General features: G+C 38.4%; 1 protein-coding gene across 1 annotated transcript in view; it reads right to left on the bottom strand.

Moving 5' to 3' along the window:
- RMDN2 (regulator of microtubule dynamics 2) overlaps positions 1-18,038 on the bottom strand; it is a 390,609-nt gene that overhangs the window by 230,066 nt on the left and 142,505 nt on the right. Inside the window, exon 7 of the mRNA XM_053711902.1 lies at positions 5,365-5,442. Within this exon, the coding sequence (XP_053567877.1) occupies positions 5,365-5,442 (78 nt within the window). The remainder of the gene's footprint in view (positions 1-5,364; positions 5,443-18,038) is intronic.

The following is an 18,038-nucleotide window of genomic DNA, read 5'->3' on the forward strand; positions in this document are numbered from 1 at the left end:
TCAGCCCTAGCCCTTCTTTACAGAGAGCTGCCATAGGGTTGGGAGATGAGTGATTTGTTCTGTTGACTGTTACTTTAGCTTCCTTTAATCTGTTCAGGAAAGTCTCATTGAAATTGAGTCTATGGGGCCAATTTATTAAGTGTCAGACGGCCATGATCCGCTGTAGCAGATCATGTCCGCCCGACATTGCTGAATGCCGACAGCATAAGTTGTCGGTATTTAACATTACACAAGCAGTTCTGGTGAACTGCTTGTGCAATGCCGCTCCCTGCAGATTTGTAGCCAATCGGCCGCTGGCAGGGGGTGTTAATCAACCTGATCGAATTTGATCAGGCTGATTGCTGTACGCCGCCTCAGAGGTGGCGTACGAGTTTAGGAGCAGCGGTCTTAAGACCACTGCTTCTTAACTGCTGTTTATGGCGAGCCTAAAGGTTCGCCCGGAGCTAGCTGCATTAGGCAGCATTAGGCCGATAATAAATCGGCCCCTATGAATACTCCCAGAAAAGAAACCCTGGCCTGTGGAGACAAAGAACTCTTTGAACATTGATTCTTCAACCATGTTTCTATGAGAAATTGCTCAAGTTAAAGATGGAGCCTAAAACTAGATGCCATCCATGTATGGAGCCACCAAAATACCCAGAGCTCTGATGACGATAGGGTTTCCAGAACCTTTGTGAAAACTCTTGTGTCCAGAAAGGCAAATCTGACATACTGAAAATGGTCCTTGTGAATTGGAATATGAAGGTAAGCATACTTTAAAACTATGGTGGACACGAATAAGCCTTGTTGAACAAGAGGCAGACTAGTTCTGATTTTTTTCCCTCTTAAAGGTTGGAACTCTGAGAAATTTGTTTAAGGTTTTCAGATCCAGAATAGGTCTGAAAGTTTCCTCTTTCTTGGAAACTATAAACAGAATGGAATAAAAACCCTGGCCTGGTTCTGGCATAGGAACTGAAATGATTACTCCCATGAGTTCTAGATCCTGAATGCATTAAAAAAAAGGTTTGTGCCTTTATACGATTCTTTGGAATGTTGGACAGAAGAAATCTTCCTCTGGAAGGCCTTGATTTGAAGCCTATTCTGTATCCCTGGGAAACAATGTTGAACACCAAGGGATCTCAAACAGACCGAGTCCAGGCCTTCTGAAAGGAGTAATCTTTCCCTTACCAGAAGAAGATCCGGATCGGGGGGCACACCTTTATGCTGACTTGGTAGAAGTGAAGGGATTTTTGGACCGCTTAGATTTGATCCAGGTAGATGAGGACTTCCAGGGAGTTCATTATTTTTAAAATGAGTTTTTTTTTGTTCCTAGACTGAAGGAATGAATACAATAGACGCGCTGCCTTTCACTTTGGATTTTTTATCTTGAGGGAGAAAAGCTCCTCAATTCTACACTTTCCTCCTGGGAGGCAAACATTAGACTGGCTTATCAGTGAGGAGGGAGAGATAAAATACTCTTGGAGTTTTTGGGAATCTTTGCCTCATCCTAGTGGCCAGGAGTTGAATACCAGACATAATTAACTTGTGGACTCTCACCACCTTATAAAAGAAAACAAACATTGTTCTGGAAATAATAAATTGCAATATTCTTTATACTGTGGTGTATTTCCTCCTGTTTGTGAAGACTTGTTTAACAACTGAAGCTTAAAGTTGAGGACTTGAAACTTGACTTGGACTTGCCTGTGTTGACTCAGGACATGACATGAGACTTGAAGACTCGAGACTAATGTTTGACTTGCAAAACAATGAAAATACATCTACATGTTATTCTCAGACTAATCTTTTCTTTGAATGTGTCATTCTATCTTGCATTTATTTAGTGTTTAATGTCCCTTTAATAATATTATTTGCTGACGGCTAGATTACGAGTTTTGCGGTAAAGTGAAAAAGCAGCATTAACAGGTCCTAACGCTGCTTTTTCACTACCGCTGCTATTACGAGTCTTGCAGGTTTAGGGGGCACCGCACACTTTTTTGGCCTTACCGCAAACCGACTTACCTAAAGTCTGTAAACCTTTTTTTCTATGGGACTTCCATAGCACTGGTATTTGTGCCAAAAAGTGAATACCTCCAAGATTCCTAACGCATTCTAAAGTCAGTAGTTATGAGTTTTACACTACAACGCCGTAGCATAAAACTCATAACTAAAGTGCTAAAAGGTACACTAACACACATAAACTACCTGTTAACCCCTAAACCGAGGCCCTCCCGCATCGCAAACACTATAATACATTTTTTAACCCTAATCTGCTGCTCCGGACATCACCGCCACTAGAATACACATATTAACCTCTAAACCGCCGCACTCCCGCCTCGCAAACACTAGTTAAATATTATTAACCCCTAATCTGCCGCCCCTAACATCGCCGCCACCTACATTATACTTATTAACCCCTAATCTGCCGCCCCTAACATCGCCGCCACCTACCTAAATTTATTAACCCCTAATCTGCCGTCCCCAACGTTGCCGCCACTATTCTAAATTTATTAACCCTTTAAACCTAAATCTAACCCTAACCCAAACACCCCCTAACTTAAATATAATTTAAATAAATCTAAATAAAATTACTATCATCATTACCTAAATAATTCCTTTTTAAAACTACTTACCTATAAAATAAACCCTAAACTAGCTACAATATAACTAATAGTTACATTGTAGCTAGCTTAGGTTTTATTTTTATTTTACAGGCAAGTTTGTATTTATTTTAACTAGGAAGAATAGTTATTAAATAGTTATTAACTATTTAATAATTACCTAGCTAAAATAAATACAAATTTACCTGTAAAATAAAACGTAACCTAAGTTACACTAACACCTAACACTACACTACAATTAAATAAATTCCCTACATTAAATACAATTAAATAAATTAAATTAGTTAAATCACAAAAAAAAAACACTGAATTACAGAAAATAAAAAACAAATTATAAGATATTTAAATTAATTACACCTCATCTAATAGCCCTATCAAAATAAAAAAAGCCCCCTCAAAATAAAAAACAACCCTAGCCTAAACTAAACTATCAATAGCCCTTAAAAGGGCCTTTTGCGGGACATTGCCCCAAAGAAATCAGCTCTTTTACCTGTAAAAAAAAAATACAAACACCCCCCCCAACAGTAAAACCCACCACCCACACAACCAACCCCCCAAATAAAATCCTAACTAAAAAAACTAAGCTTCCCATTGCCCTGAAAAGGGCATTTGGATGGGCATTGCCCTTAAAAGGGCATTTAGCTCTATTGCAGGCCCAAAGCCCTAACCTAAAAAATAAACCCACCTGATACACCCTTAAAAAAATCCTAACATTAACCCCAAGCGGCAAGATGTCCTCAACGAAGCCGGCAAAAGTGGTCCTCCAGACGGGAAGAAGTGGTCCTCCAGATGGGCAGAAATCTGGAAGACCACTTCTGCCGGCTTCGTTGAGAACATCTTGCCGCTTGGATGAAGACTTCTCCCGGTAAGTGAATCTTCGGGGGTTAGTGTTAGGATTTTTTTAAGAGTGTATTGGGTGGGTTTATTTTTTAGGTTAGGGCTTTGGGCCTGCAATAGAGCTAAATGCCCTTTTAAGGGCAATGTCCATCCAAATGCCTTTTTCAGGGCAATGGAGAGCTTAGGTTTTTTTAGTAAGGCTTTTATTTGGGTGGTTGGTTGTGTGGGTGGTGGGTTATACTGTTGGGGGGGTTGTTTGTATTATTTTTTTTACAGGTAAAAGAGCTGATTTATTTGGGGCAATGCCCCGCAAAAGGCCCTTTTAAGGGCTATTGATAGTTTAGTTTAGGCTAGGGTTTTTTTTATTTTGGGGGGGGCTTTTTTCTATTTTGATAGAGCTATTAGATTAGGTGTAATTAGTTTAAATATCTTGTAATTTGTTTTTTATTTTCTGTAATTAAGTGTGTTTTTTGTGATTTAGCTAATTTAATTGTATTTAATGTAGGGAATTTATTTAATTGTAGTGTAGTGTTAGGTGTTAGTGTAACTTAGGTTAGGTTTTATTTTACAGGTAAATTTGTATTTATTTTAGCTAGGTAGTTATTAAATAGTTAATAACTATTTAATAACTATTCTACCTAGTTAAAATAAATACAAACTTGCCTGTAAAATAAAAATAAACCCTAAGCTAGCTACAATGTAACTATTAGTTATATTGTAGCTAGCTTAGGGTTTATTTTATAGGTAAGTACAGGTAGCCCTCAGTTTACGCCGGGGTTAGGTTCCAGAAGGAATGGTTGTAAATCGAAACCGTTGTAAATTGAAACCCAGTTTATAATGTAAGTCAATGGGAAGTGAGGGAGATAGGTTCCAGGCTCCTCTCAAAATTGTCATAAGTAACACCTAATACATTATTTTAAAAGCTTTGAAATGAAGACTTTAAATGCTAGACAGCATTATAAACCTAATAAAATAATCACACAACACAGAATATTTAATTAAACTAAGTTAAATGAACAAAAACATTTGCTAAACAGCATTATAAACCTAATAAAATAATCACACAACACAGATTTCACTTGCATTTCTCTGCAAACAGTTCTTTCTATGCATTCCAATCTGGACTGAGTTATAGACAGGAAGATCTTGTTCCTTTGAAATCTGCTCTATAGCTCAGGTCTGGTTAAACTGATTAATTTCTGCTTGCTTGGCTTTACTGCACCACAAGTCGACAGCTCCACCTACTGGCTATTTTAATAAATGCACTGCTTCTCAATGCTTTTCAATAGCAGTCACATGACTGGAAAAAAAGGTTGTTATTCTGAAACGGTGTAAATTGAACCGTTGTAAAACGAGGGCCACCTGTATTTAGTTTTAAATAGGAATTATTTAGGTAATGGTAGTAGGTTTTATTTAGATTTATTTAAATTATATTTAAGTTAGGGGGTGTTAGGGTTAGACTTAGGGGTTAATAAATTTAGAATAGTGGCTGCAACATTGGGGGATACAGATTAGGGGTAAGTGTAGGTAGGTTGCGGCGACATTGGGGGACATTTATTGCAGGTGTTAGACTTTTTCTCAGCCGGCTCTCCCCATTGATGTCTATGGGGAAATCATGCACAAGCACGTACAACCAGCTCACCGCTGACTTAAGCAGCGCTGGTATTGGAGTGTAGTGTGGAGCTCAATTTTGCTCTACGCTCACTTCTTGCCTTTTAACGCCGGGTTTGTAAAAACCCGTAATACCAGCGCTGCAGGTAAGTGAGCGGTGAGAAAAAACTGCACGTTAGCACTGCACAGCTCATAACGCAAAACTCGTAATCTGGCCATGAGATTTTAAAATTTTGTGGTCGAGCAACCACTCCTCCTTATTAATACAATAGTTTAATCTATAAAAGGGGGAAAAAAAAGGTATAGCACACATACTCACCGCATAGCACCATCTACCTAAAAGGTAGTATTGAAGGGGATCCCTTGGATCTAGTTCTATTGCTCTATCTAAATGTTCCTAAAAAAAAAGAAAGAAAGAAAGAAAAAAACATTTAAGAAATACAATATTTTAAATGGACATTGTAATGGACAGAAATCAAAGTGTAATATTTGAAAAAAGAATGACATATATATTACATTTTTACTTCTTTTTTTTTTTAACTATAGCTACAAAAATACTATAAATACTATATTTCTGCACAAACTTTGTATATATATATATATATATATATATATATATATATATATATATATATATATATACACACACAAGTAATACATTGCTTTGTGGAAATGAAGTTCAACCTCCAAGGACTTTGAAACAGTGCTGTAATCTTCGTGAGATTGTGAGAAAAGTTACTGGCACCATTTTGTTATGCGTAGTTTACTCTGTTTACAGCATTACAGTGCAATCTGTGTCTCAGTGTTGTAGTGTGGGAAATTTTACTACAGTAATTGTCACTATTTTAACCCCTTAATGACCGGACCATTTTTCAATTTTCTTACCCTTAATGACAATGGCTATTTTTACATTTCTGCAGTGTTTGTGTTTAGCTGTAATTTTCCTCTTACTCATTTACTGTACCCACACATATTATATACCGTTTTTCTAGCCATTAAATGGACTTTCTAAAGATACCATTATTTTCATCATATCTTATAATTTACTATAAAAAAAATGTAAAATATGAGGAAAAAATTGAAAAAAACACACTTTTTCTATCTTTGACCCCCAAAATCTGTTACACATCTACAACCACCAAAAAACACCCATGCTAAATAGTTTCTAAATTTTGTGCTGAGTTTAGAAATACCCAATGTTTACATGTTCTTTGCTTTTTTTGCAAGTTATAGGGCCATAAATACAAGTAGCACTTTGCTATTTTCCAAACCACTTTTTTTCAAAATTAGCGCTAGTTACATTGGAACACTGATATCTTTCAGGAATCCCTGAATATCCCTTGACATGTATATATTTATATTTAGAAGACATCCCAAAGCATTGATCTAGGCCTATTTTTTTATATTTCATGCAACCATTTCACCGCCAAATACGATCAAATAAGAAAAAAAACTTAAATTTTTCACAATTTTAGGTTTCTCACTGAAATTATTTACAAGCAGCTTGTGCAATTATGGCACAAATGGTTGTAAATGCTTCTCTGGGATCCCCTTTGTTCAGAAATAGCAGACATATATGGCTTTAGCGTTGCTTTTTGGTAATAATAAGGCCGTTAAATACTGCTACGCACCACACTTGTAATATGCCCAGCAGTTAAGGGGTTAATTAGGTAGCTTGTAGGGTTAATTTTTAGCTTTAGCGTAGAGATCAGCCTCCCACCTGACACATCCCACCCCCTGATCCCCCCCTGACCCCCTCAAACAGCTCTCTTCCCTCCCCCACCTCACAATTGTCACCGCCATCTTAAGTACTGGCAGAAAGTCTGCCAGTACTGAAATAAAAATAATTTATTATTATTTTTTTATTTTTTTCATACAGTCTGCAGTGATGGATCCCCCCTTACCCCACAACCTCCCTGATCCCCCCCAATACATCTCTCTAACCCTCCCCCTCTACCTATTTGCCGCCATCTTGGGTACTGGCAGCTGTCTGCCAGTACCCAATTTGCCCCCCAAAATAGTTTTTTTTTACTTTTTTATACTGAAATACTTGTTTTCTGTAGTGTAGCTGGCCCCCCTAAATGATCTACATCCCTCCCCCGCGCACCCGCCGCCCCGCCCCCCCCCCCCCCCCGCCGCAACCAGCCCTCCGGTCACAACAACCGACAATGTCAGATCGGTTTGGCAAACTGAGGGTGATATAGCCAAAAGATGCTCCCACCCACCAACGAATTTGTTAGCATCAATGGCCGATGCAGAGAGGGCCACAGAGTGGCTCTTTCTGCATCGGTAAGTAAAATAGTGGATTGCAGTGATGCCTCAATATTGAGGCATCACTACAATCCCTTGGAAGCAGCTGGAAGCGATCATGATCGCTTCCAGCACTTCAGACAACAGAGGACGTACCAGGTACGTCAATTGTCATTAAGGGAGTTTTTTTCTATGACGTACCTGGTAAGTCCTCTGTCATTAAGGGGTTAAAGGTACAGTATTTATTGAATACTGTGCTGTGCTAGCGTTAAACTAAACGTAGCAATGGAGGCCGTAATATATATATAGCCTAGAAGGGCACTCTCACTAAGTCCAGCAGCTATCAGGGTGCTAGTGTGCATACACATGGAACAAATAAAAAAAACTTGCATTGGCTGGTCTTTTCCAAAATCTTTACTGTGAAAAATAAGTTACGTTTCGGGGACAAAGTATCCCCTTCCTTAGGCGGTCTGAGGAAGGGGATACTTTGTCCCCGAAACGTCACTTACTTTTAACAGTAAAGATTTTGGAAAAGACCAGAGAGTGCACATTTTATTTGTTCAATATATATATGTCTGTTACGGCCTCCATTTGACAAAGGTTCTAGCTTGAACCAAAACGTTATGGGTTAAGGCTCTACCTGTTTCTTCCTCATTGTGGATTAAAGGCTTCTATTTGTACTTGCCACTGTGTTGCCTGCTTCATTGGTATTACTAGGACTTTGTGTGTGTTTATATACTGTATGTGTGTATATATATATATATATATATATATATATTTATAATCCCTCTTGTAGTAAATCCAGCCTCCTGAGACATCTGCCTGGGTGCTAACATGCAACAAATATTTCCTATGAAAGAAAGCACTCACAGGACTTCTTAATAGTGGGTTAACCAAAAGGCAACTTAACTCTTTATTGACGTTTCGGGGTTAGGGAAGGGGTCAGTGTGAACCCCGAAACGTCAATAAAGAGTTAAGTTGCCTTTTGGTTAACCCACTATTAAGAAGTCCTGTGAGTGCTTTCTTTCATAGGAAATATATATATTTATATATATATATACACATACACACACAGAAATATATATATACATACATATTTTTTTACTAGTGATGTTAATGCTGATTTCAATACCAATGTCAATAACAATGTCATGTTTGATGTCAGATAAAGGTGTTCAAATTGAGTCACTTGCCCGAGTGTTACCTAGTGTTAACTAGTCTAGAGAGCAGTGCAAGCAGTGTAAGTTTCAGACGCAAAATCACTGCAGAGACTGTGCAGCTGACTAAGGAGCGTAGGAAAATAATGAGGTGTTTGGGGAAGGAGCAATACAGCAGTATCCCATAGATCATGACAGGATGTCAAAACACACGCAAGTTCACTCTCAATTATAATAAATTTTGTTGCAATTTTTTTAGTACATATATACAGTATATATATATAGCAACAACGTTATTTAAGACTTTCTTTTTTGAAATATCATATTTTGTTTTCTGACTACAGTATCTATTTAAAATGCAAGTTTTCTACATCACTTCCAGTCCTGCATCCAAAGTATTAACAATCCAGTTAAAAAAGGCATGTTTATATTTTAAATTTTTGGCCATTTACTTTACACCACCAGTATCTTCCCCTGCATCAGAGCTTTTTTTTTATTATTTGGATGCTATCATAACACAGCCAATCAGAGGCTGTATCCAGTGAGCCATTAATTTAGTGCGCAAAATATAAACATGCATACTCTGCATATGAATATTATGTCTGTATTATAGTCAATATTTAATTTCTCAGAAGCAGAAAAGCCAGGAAAATCTCTGGTGCAATAAACTTAAACTGTGAATTTAAAACTATATATACCTCCCACAATGACCTTTTTAAACAATAGTTTTCACCTCTTTTGTTAAATGAACTCCTATTAAGCAGAACTAGTGTCTTATATCATTTGTCATTGTATGCAGAATCTATTTGAACACAATATATTGCAATCTATTTTATTGGTTGGGCACAGAAGGAAGCCAAACTTAATTTTGTAATTCTTTCTTTAAAGTAATAGTCTAGTCAAAAACAGAATTTATGCTTACCTGATAAATTACTTTCTCTTACGGTGTATCCAGTCCACGGATTCATCCTTACTTGTGGGATATTCTCAATCCCTACAGGAAGTGGCAAAGAGAGCACACAGCAGAGCTGTCCATATAGCTCCCCTCAGGCTCTGCCCCCCAGTCATTCGACCGATGGTTAGGAGAAAAAGGAGAAACTATAGGGTGCAGTGGTGACTGTAGCTTTACAAAAATAAATTTGAACCTGACTTAATTGCCAGGGCGGGCCGTGGACTGGATACACCGTAAGAGAAAGTAATTTATCAGGTAAGCATAAATTCTGTTTTCTCTTACATGGTGTATCCAGTCCACGGATTCATCCTTACTTGTGGGATACCTATACCAAAGCTTTAGGACACGGATGAAGGGAGGGAACAAGTCAGGTAACCTAAACGGAAGGCACCACTGCTTGCAAAACCTTTCTCCCAAAAATAGCCTCCGAAGAAGCAAAAGTATTGAATTTGTAAAATTTGGCAAATGTATGCAGTGAAGACCAAGTCGCTGCCTTACAAATCTGTACAACAGAAGCCTCATTCTTGAAAGCTCATGTGGAAGCCACAGCTCTAGTGGAATGAGCTGTAATTCGTTCAAGAGGCTGCTGTCCAGCAGTCTCATTAAATCTAACACCACATACTCTTTACCCTCCCGTGGAGAAGCTACTTGTTAGAGCGGCAAAGAGAATGACTGGGGGGGCGGAGCCTGAGGGGAGCTATATGGACAGCTCTGCTGTGTGATCTCTTTGCCACTTCCTGTAGGGATTGAGAATATCCCACAAGTAAGGATGAATCCGTGGACTGGATACACCATGTAAGAGAAATTAAACTTTCACGATTCAGATAGAGCATGTAACTTTAAGCAACTTTCTAATTCACTCATATTATCAATTTTTCTTCGTTCTCTTTGTATCTTTATTTCAATGTAAGTTTAGGAGCCAGCCCATTTTTGGTTCAGGAACTGGTTAATGCTTTTTGATTGGTGGCTACATTTAGACACCACTCAGAAAGGGCTACCCAGATGCTGAACCAAAAATGGGCCAGTTCTTATGCCTACATTCTTGCTTTTTCAAATAAAGATTAAAAAAGAACAAAGAAAAATGGATAATAGGAGTAAATAAGAAAGTTGCTTCAAATTGCATGCTCTATCTGAATCATGAAACTTTAATTTTGACTAGATTATCCCTTTAATCTTGGCCAGTGTAATCAAAATCAATGTTACAATTATAACTCCATATACAATGTAATTATTTGTGGTAAAACCAGTCATTTTCCAATATAAATCAAATAGATTTGCCTAGGCATTGTATCTATGTAAAAAACATGATTTATATGTATTAATATAATATATATATATATAATTTCTTCACATTGAAGTAGAGCCATATTTACCACTGGTTTGTATTTAGTGTAGTGCCTTTGTAGAGTATGTAGAAACTCTGAGAAGACATCAGGGGGTATCTCTCTTTATATTTACTGTAATTGGTTTGCTTATAGGCAAGGAGGGAGGGAATTGGAGAAAGGGGGGGGGGAGTAGAGTATTTTAGAGCATCTGTGTACTAAGACAGTAATTCAGTTTGGTGCTTAAAATTTACAATATTAGTGAAATGATTTTTTCTTTCCCCAAAAGATTCTAGATGTATTCTCTCTCCATGATAAATTTGCAGTAAATTCATACTGTTGTAACTGTCTAAACTTATAAAAGAACACCACAGGAGTGTTTGCTTTCCATAAAACATCATTGGAGGGATAATTTTACTTAATGAGATAGATAAATCATCTCAGTAGTTGATGTACAAGAGAGGATGCTATGAGAGGAATAAGCCTTAGGCCTATATTTTTATTGTGAGGTGGAAAATAACTTTTACTACGTGTAATGTATTTATTACAGATTCCAGGTTATGCTGCTTAGAGTCATCATATATTAACCAGGTCTTTAGACATAAAAGCTCTATAGCTATGAACAGAAAAATATGTAGTCTTGGCAGTAAAACATAAAACACATAAATAAGATATTTAATTAAAGAAATGCTAAATTATCAAAAACTCTTATCAAAAGAAGGATCAAAACCTTAAAGGGACAGTCTACTTAAAAATTCTTATTGTTTCAAGAGACGGATAAGTCCTTTATTACCCATTCCCCAGATTTGCATATCCAACACAGTTATATTAATACACTTTTTACCTCTGCGAATACCTTGTATCTAAGCCCCGACAGACTGCCCCCTTATGTCGGTTCTTTTGACAGACTTGCGTTTTATCCAATCAGTGCTGACTCATAAATAACTCCACAGGAGTGAGCTCAATGTTACCTATATGACACACATGAACTAGCAGTGTGTAACTGAAAAACTGTCACTGTGGTAAGAGGTGGCCTTCAATGTCTTAGAAATTAGCATATGAGCCTACCTAGGTTAGGCTTTCAACAAAGAATATCAAGAGAACAAATTAAATTTGATGACGTAAGTAAATTGGGAAGTTGTTTAAAATTACATGTCCTATCTGAATCATGAAAGTTTAATTTTCACTTCACTGTCACTTTAAAGAGACAATAAAAAACTGCAATACATTTAAAACAATGTATAGCTCTCAAACTGACAGTCCTTTTCTCTTAAGATATTTTCTTTATAAAGTGTAAGGGGACATACAGTCAATCAGAAGTTATATTCCTCACCCTTACAGGAAACACACACACACACAACTTGCTTATTCATGTGATCCTTGAAGGATGATTGATCTTTTTTAGAAAATTGAGTAAGCTCACAGTAGAAACCTGCATATCTTCATTGGTAGCATCCTGTAAGACTATGAAGTTGGTTCTTCTTCCAAGTGGATTTTATCCTTTTCTTTATTCTATAAAGAAAAGGATTAAATCCGCTTGGAAGAGGAACCAACTCTTTGGGCACACTGGAATCATTTTTTAAAAATAACAAATTACACTTTTACTCTTATTATTGGCAACAAACTAATTATTGGTTGCACTACGATGTATGTCTTCTTCCTTGAGATCAAGGAAAAAAATGCCAGAAGCATATTTTTCATCCTCTAAGACATTACAATATTACATATAGACATGATATAAAACCCTTATGACTTGACTTCCTTACAAAAAAACAAAAGAAGGACTAAAACTAGAGGAATTAGTCTCAATCACCAAAGAAACCTGAATAATCAGAAGACGCATTACATTTAAACCTCTAGTACTATAAAAGCATATATTTACATCCAGCAGATGAACAGCTGATAATCAGTTTAATCCACGTTCTTCACACCAGAGTAAGTAGGTCCTCCACACCTTATGATAGATGCGACGGTTGACCGGCTTTCTAGCTTGAATGAGAGTATCAATCACACTCTCAGAAAAACCTCTCTTGGCTAGGACTAAGCGTTCAATCTCCACACAGTCAGCCTCAGAGAATCTAGATTTTGATGAACAAAAGGATCCTGTTCCAGCAGATCACAGTGACAGGGTAACCTCCATGGAGGAGACAATGACATCCCCACCAGGTCCACAAACCACATCCTTCGCGGCCAAAATGGAGCAATTAGAATAGTCGAGGCTTGCTCCTGCTTGATGCGGGTCACTACCCAAGGTAGAAGTGGCAACGGTGGAAAAATGTAGACTAGTTTGAACCTCCAGGGCACTGCTAAGGAATCTATCAGCTCTTTCTGCGGATCCCTGGACAGCGACCCGTATCTGGGTAGCTTGGTATTGAGTCTGGATGCCATGAGATCTATCTCCGACGTCCCCCATCTGCAGTTAATCTCCGCAAACACTTTGGGATGGAGAGACCATTCCCCTGGATGAAACGATTGCTGAGAAAATCCGATTCCCAGTTGTCCACACCCGGAATATGGATCGCTGACAGCAAGCAGTTGTGGGCCTCCACCCATTCCAGAATCCAAGATACTTCCCTCATGGCTAGGGAGCTTCTTGTTCCCCCTTGATGGTTGATGTAAGCCACCGAGGTAATGTTGTCCGATTGGAATCTGATAAACTGGGACAAACCCAGAAGAGTCCAAGCCTTCAGAGTGTTAAAGATCTCTTGAAGTTCCAAAATGTTGATCGGAAGGAGAAAGTCCTCTCAAGACCACCGGCCCTGTGCCTTCCTGGCACCCCAAACAGCTCCCCATCCTGATAGACTTGCGTCCGTAGTCACAATTTCCAGGATGGTCTCAAGAAGGATGTCCTCTGGGACAGGCGATCTGGACAGAGCCATCAAGAGAGAGCAATTCTCTCAACCAGTTGTCCAGAGAAATCTGTTGGGATAAGTCTGAGTGATCGCCGTTCCATTGCCTCAGCATACACAACTGAAGAGGCCTGAGATGGAACCTGGCAAATGGAATGACATCTATGCTGGACACCATGAGCCAAATTACCTCCATACACCGGGCCACAGATGGCCTTAAGGAGGTCTGGAGGGCAAGACGATTGGAAGTAATCTTGCAACGTCTCTGGTCTGTAAGGAATATCTTCATGGATATGGAATCTATTACCATGCCCAGGAATTTTACTCTGGTACTGGGAACCAGATAACTCTTTCCTAAATGTATCTTCCATCCATGAGATTGAAGAAGAAGAATAAGAAGAGCTCTTGAATGGTCTCAGCAACGCGTTTTTCAGCAAATGTGCCATTTCATCAGGCTGTATCACTCATATCACAGATTGCTCTAATTATACCACATGAACAACAATAGATTTAACACACCCTCCAAAATCTTATGCCCCATTGGTTCAATCACAAGTACGATTATCCAATATTTGCCGTAAAAAATCGCAAGCATGTTGGGGGCTACCGCCAGTTGCAAGAACCACATAATGCACACCCACTGAAGCAACAATTGTTAGTGAACAAACATACCGGTGATATAAACCAATCACACAAGAACCTCCGATATCTAAATCCATCGGCATGGATTACAAAACACTAGATGATTCATTATAGTTATAAAACATATATATAACCAATTATAATGACTAAAGGTCAAATACAGAAAATAAAAATAATACAGAATACAAAAAGCAGTAGTTGCAGTGATAAAAGTAATACAGAATACAAAAAACAGTAGTTGCAGTGATAATGTATCTACCAGAAAAAAAGCATATTACTTTATTGGGTCACTATAACGGCCCCTATTTCGATTGCTGTTGTTGATGTCAGCATATACATTTGATCAAATCAGAGTAAAGGGCAATTGCCATAGTATTATAACACTTGCTCCAACAACCCCAATGGTTTAAACATGCAAATATTCAGAATTCTAAATCCAACATTAGGATCCAATCTAGTATCCATGAAAATAGTGCTTTTTTAGAACAAAGACCGAGACAGCTTTTGTATTTTGTAGTCATTATAATTGGTTATATATATGTTTTATAACTATAATGAATCATCTAGTGTTTTATAATCCGTGCCGATGGATTGTGGATATCGGAGGTTCCTGTGTGATTGGCTCATATCACCAGTATGTTTGTCCACTAACAATTGTTGCTTCAGTGGGTGTGCATTAAGTGGTTCTTGCAATTGGCAGTAGCCCCTAACATGCTTGCGATTTTTTACGGCAACTATTGGATAATCGTACTTGTGTTTGAACCAATGGAGCATATGATTTTGGAGGGTGTGTAAAATCTATTGTTGTTCATGTGGTATAATTAGAGCAAGGTGTGATACGAGTGATACAGCCTGATGAAATGGCACATTCACAGAGAAACGCGTTGCTGTGCTCCTGTTGATTTTAATTGTTTTTAAACAAATAAAAATATCTTTTACTCCCACCTTGCTCCTGCTTTTGGCTTTTGGATATTGGAAAGTAACGTTCCAGCCACCACAGCGCATCTATAGGTGTTTCCTATAAGTCAATCAGATGGTGTGTTGGTGCTGGTGATGAACTGAGAACGCCTGTTGCACCTGGCCCACCTGCTGCTTTGAGTGGATTGAGTAAGCTGAGCGGCTCTGAAGCCTCAGTCTGCTGATTATTGCACTGGATGTGCAACTTGGTTTGTGAGTATTCATTTGCACTCACTTTTATTTTGATTGCGTTTTCGTTATTACACTATCAGGTGCCTCTGTCTCTCCTATCGTTTAGGACTCTGCTTGTTGATAAGAGGAATCTGCCCCTGTGTGGATGAGATTTGAAACCTATCCTGTAACCCTGAGCAATGACGTCCAAAACCCAAGGGTCTTGCACATCTCCCAGCCAAGCCTCCACAAAAAGAGATAGTCTGCCCCCAACACGATCCAGTGATTAATCGGGGGCCCCCCCTTCATGACGATTTTGTCTCAGCGGGCTTCTTGTTCTGCTTGGATTTATTCCAAGATTGAGATGGTTTCCAAGTTCCCTTGGATTGATCAGGTTTCACGGGGGCTGCTGCGTTGGGATTTATTCGAATGAAAGGGAAGAAAATTAGGACCCTGTCCTTTAGGTTTATTTTTCTTATCCTTCAGTAGAAAGGCCCCCTTGCCCCCCGTGACTGTGGATATGATAGAGTCCAGGCCTGGACCGAAAATAATCTTCCCCTTAAATGGAATGGAAAGCAATCTAGATTTTGAAGTTATGTCAGCAGATCAAGACTTCAGCCAGAGAGCCCTACGGGCTAGAACAGAAAAACCTGATGTCTTGGCATTCAGGCGAATGATCTGCATATAGGCATCGCAGGTAAACGAATTAGCTACCCTCAAGGCCTTAATTCTTTCCTAGATCTCGTCAAGGGGAGTTTCAACCGCAATCATTTCCGACAGAGTCGCACCAATAGGTAGCGGCTCCAGCCAACACAGCAACCGCCGCTGCAGGCTGAAATAAATACCCCATGTGCTGAAACATCTTTCTTAACAGAGTTTTAAGTTTTTTATCCATGGGCTCCTTAAACGACGAACTATCCTCAAGCGGGATAGTGATGCGCTTAGCAAGTGTGGAGACAGCTCCCTCCACCTTAGGGACCTACCCCCACAGCTCCAATTGAGAGTTAGGGACCGGAAACAATTTCTTAAAGGAAGAAGAAGGGGAAAAGGATGATCCAAGCCTTTCCCATTCATTCTTAATAATATTTGCCATCTTTACGGGAACCAGGAAAGTCTGTGGCACCACCCTGTCCTCATAAACCTTATCAAGCTTAGGAATAGAAGGTTCCTCGGGTAACTTAGGTTCCGGAACCTCTAAAGTAGGCAATACTTCCTTTAACAGAAAAGGTGGAATAAACAGCGCTAAAAAGTACTTATTGTACTAGAGAGCTAGGGTTGTACAACAAACAGTACAAAACTATAGATCCCTTAATGAAGACTTCTAAACACAAATATATTGTCTCAGAAATAAAATCTCCCACACTATCTTAATATGTCAACAGGATTTAATATAAAAATGTCTAAAGCACATACATTTCTAAAACACATGAGCTAATGCGTACACGAGGACGTCTTCTCTTATGCAATGATAGTAGGAAGCGATAGTCAATTGCTAAATACCACCTTATAAATCGCCTCACGGTTTAGTAACTATAATTCACAAGTGTTCATCTGCTTTATGCTTAAAACTTCTCTTGCCTGTGATAATGAATAGTTCATATGTTCAATATGATTGGCAGTTCATATATTATAGTAAAATAACAGTCCACTCGTTTGGTGTATCAACAGGTCTGTGAAAGCTTCAAGGTTTACGGGTCACAATTCAATATTTCATATAAGATTAGTGACAGCCATTATATGTTAAAAAATTGGCAACAATGTTAACACAAGATTACTTGCTGGGGATACTTTACCAGTCCCTTCGCCACTTAGGATGTCTCATCTCATCTCAGAACTTTTGTAATAGCTGTCGATAATCACTTCTTGTAAAAACGCTGTGCGTATGTTCCTATACGCTTCCGGTCTTTTCTCTGACCTTTAGAAGTGTGACTATGTCACAGCAAAATTATTGATAATAAAGATCTTACCAATGTTGTACGTCTTACGTAGGTGGCGGATTGTACAGGGCTACCATTTTCTTTTACTCCCACTTTGGAATATATTCGTCCGTTGCAAGTGATAACATCAGCGGTTTCCTTCTTACCCTGGGCAAAGTGTCAGCTTGTGCTGGTAAAGGTGCTTATATTTCTTCAACTGTGTTTGAATTTCTTTGGACCCCTGAAAAATTGTCAACGCATTTCACCTGTAACTAGGCTTTTTCAAGACTGATATTCTTGGGGACATTTGCTGAATTTAAATACCCCTCCTTGAGTTTTTATTCGTTGAAAGTTCATCAATTATTTGTTTGAAATTTAAGGTGGTATTGCCTCCTTATTTCTTTAAGGTGGTATTGTACTGATGTTTCATAGCCTTATTCATCAATTATTTTAAATTTAAGGTGGTATTCTCTCATTGTTCATTTAAGGTGATATTATACGATTTCATAACCTTATATAACTTAACAACTTAAATAACTTAAATATACTTCATATACCTGTTTTAAATTCTTATATATTATACATTCTGTCTCTAAGCATTATCCTTATTTAACAGAAAGCGTAAGTGCTCTATCCTAAATCTAAAGTCTGGTTCCTCCGCAGCCGGAGGCTTAGAGACAGTCGATTCTGACTGAGAAAGAGCCTCCTCTGAAGTATCAGAGGTGTCTTCATCAGCGGATAATCTAGTATCAGATAAATCCAACAAGTTGGTAGATG

This window comes from Bombina bombina, chromosome 4 (assembly GCF_027579735.1).
Source record: "Bombina bombina isolate aBomBom1 chromosome 4, aBomBom1.pri, whole genome shotgun sequence".
Lineage (NCBI taxonomy): Eukaryota > Metazoa > Chordata > Amphibia > Anura > Bombinatoridae > Bombina > Bombina bombina.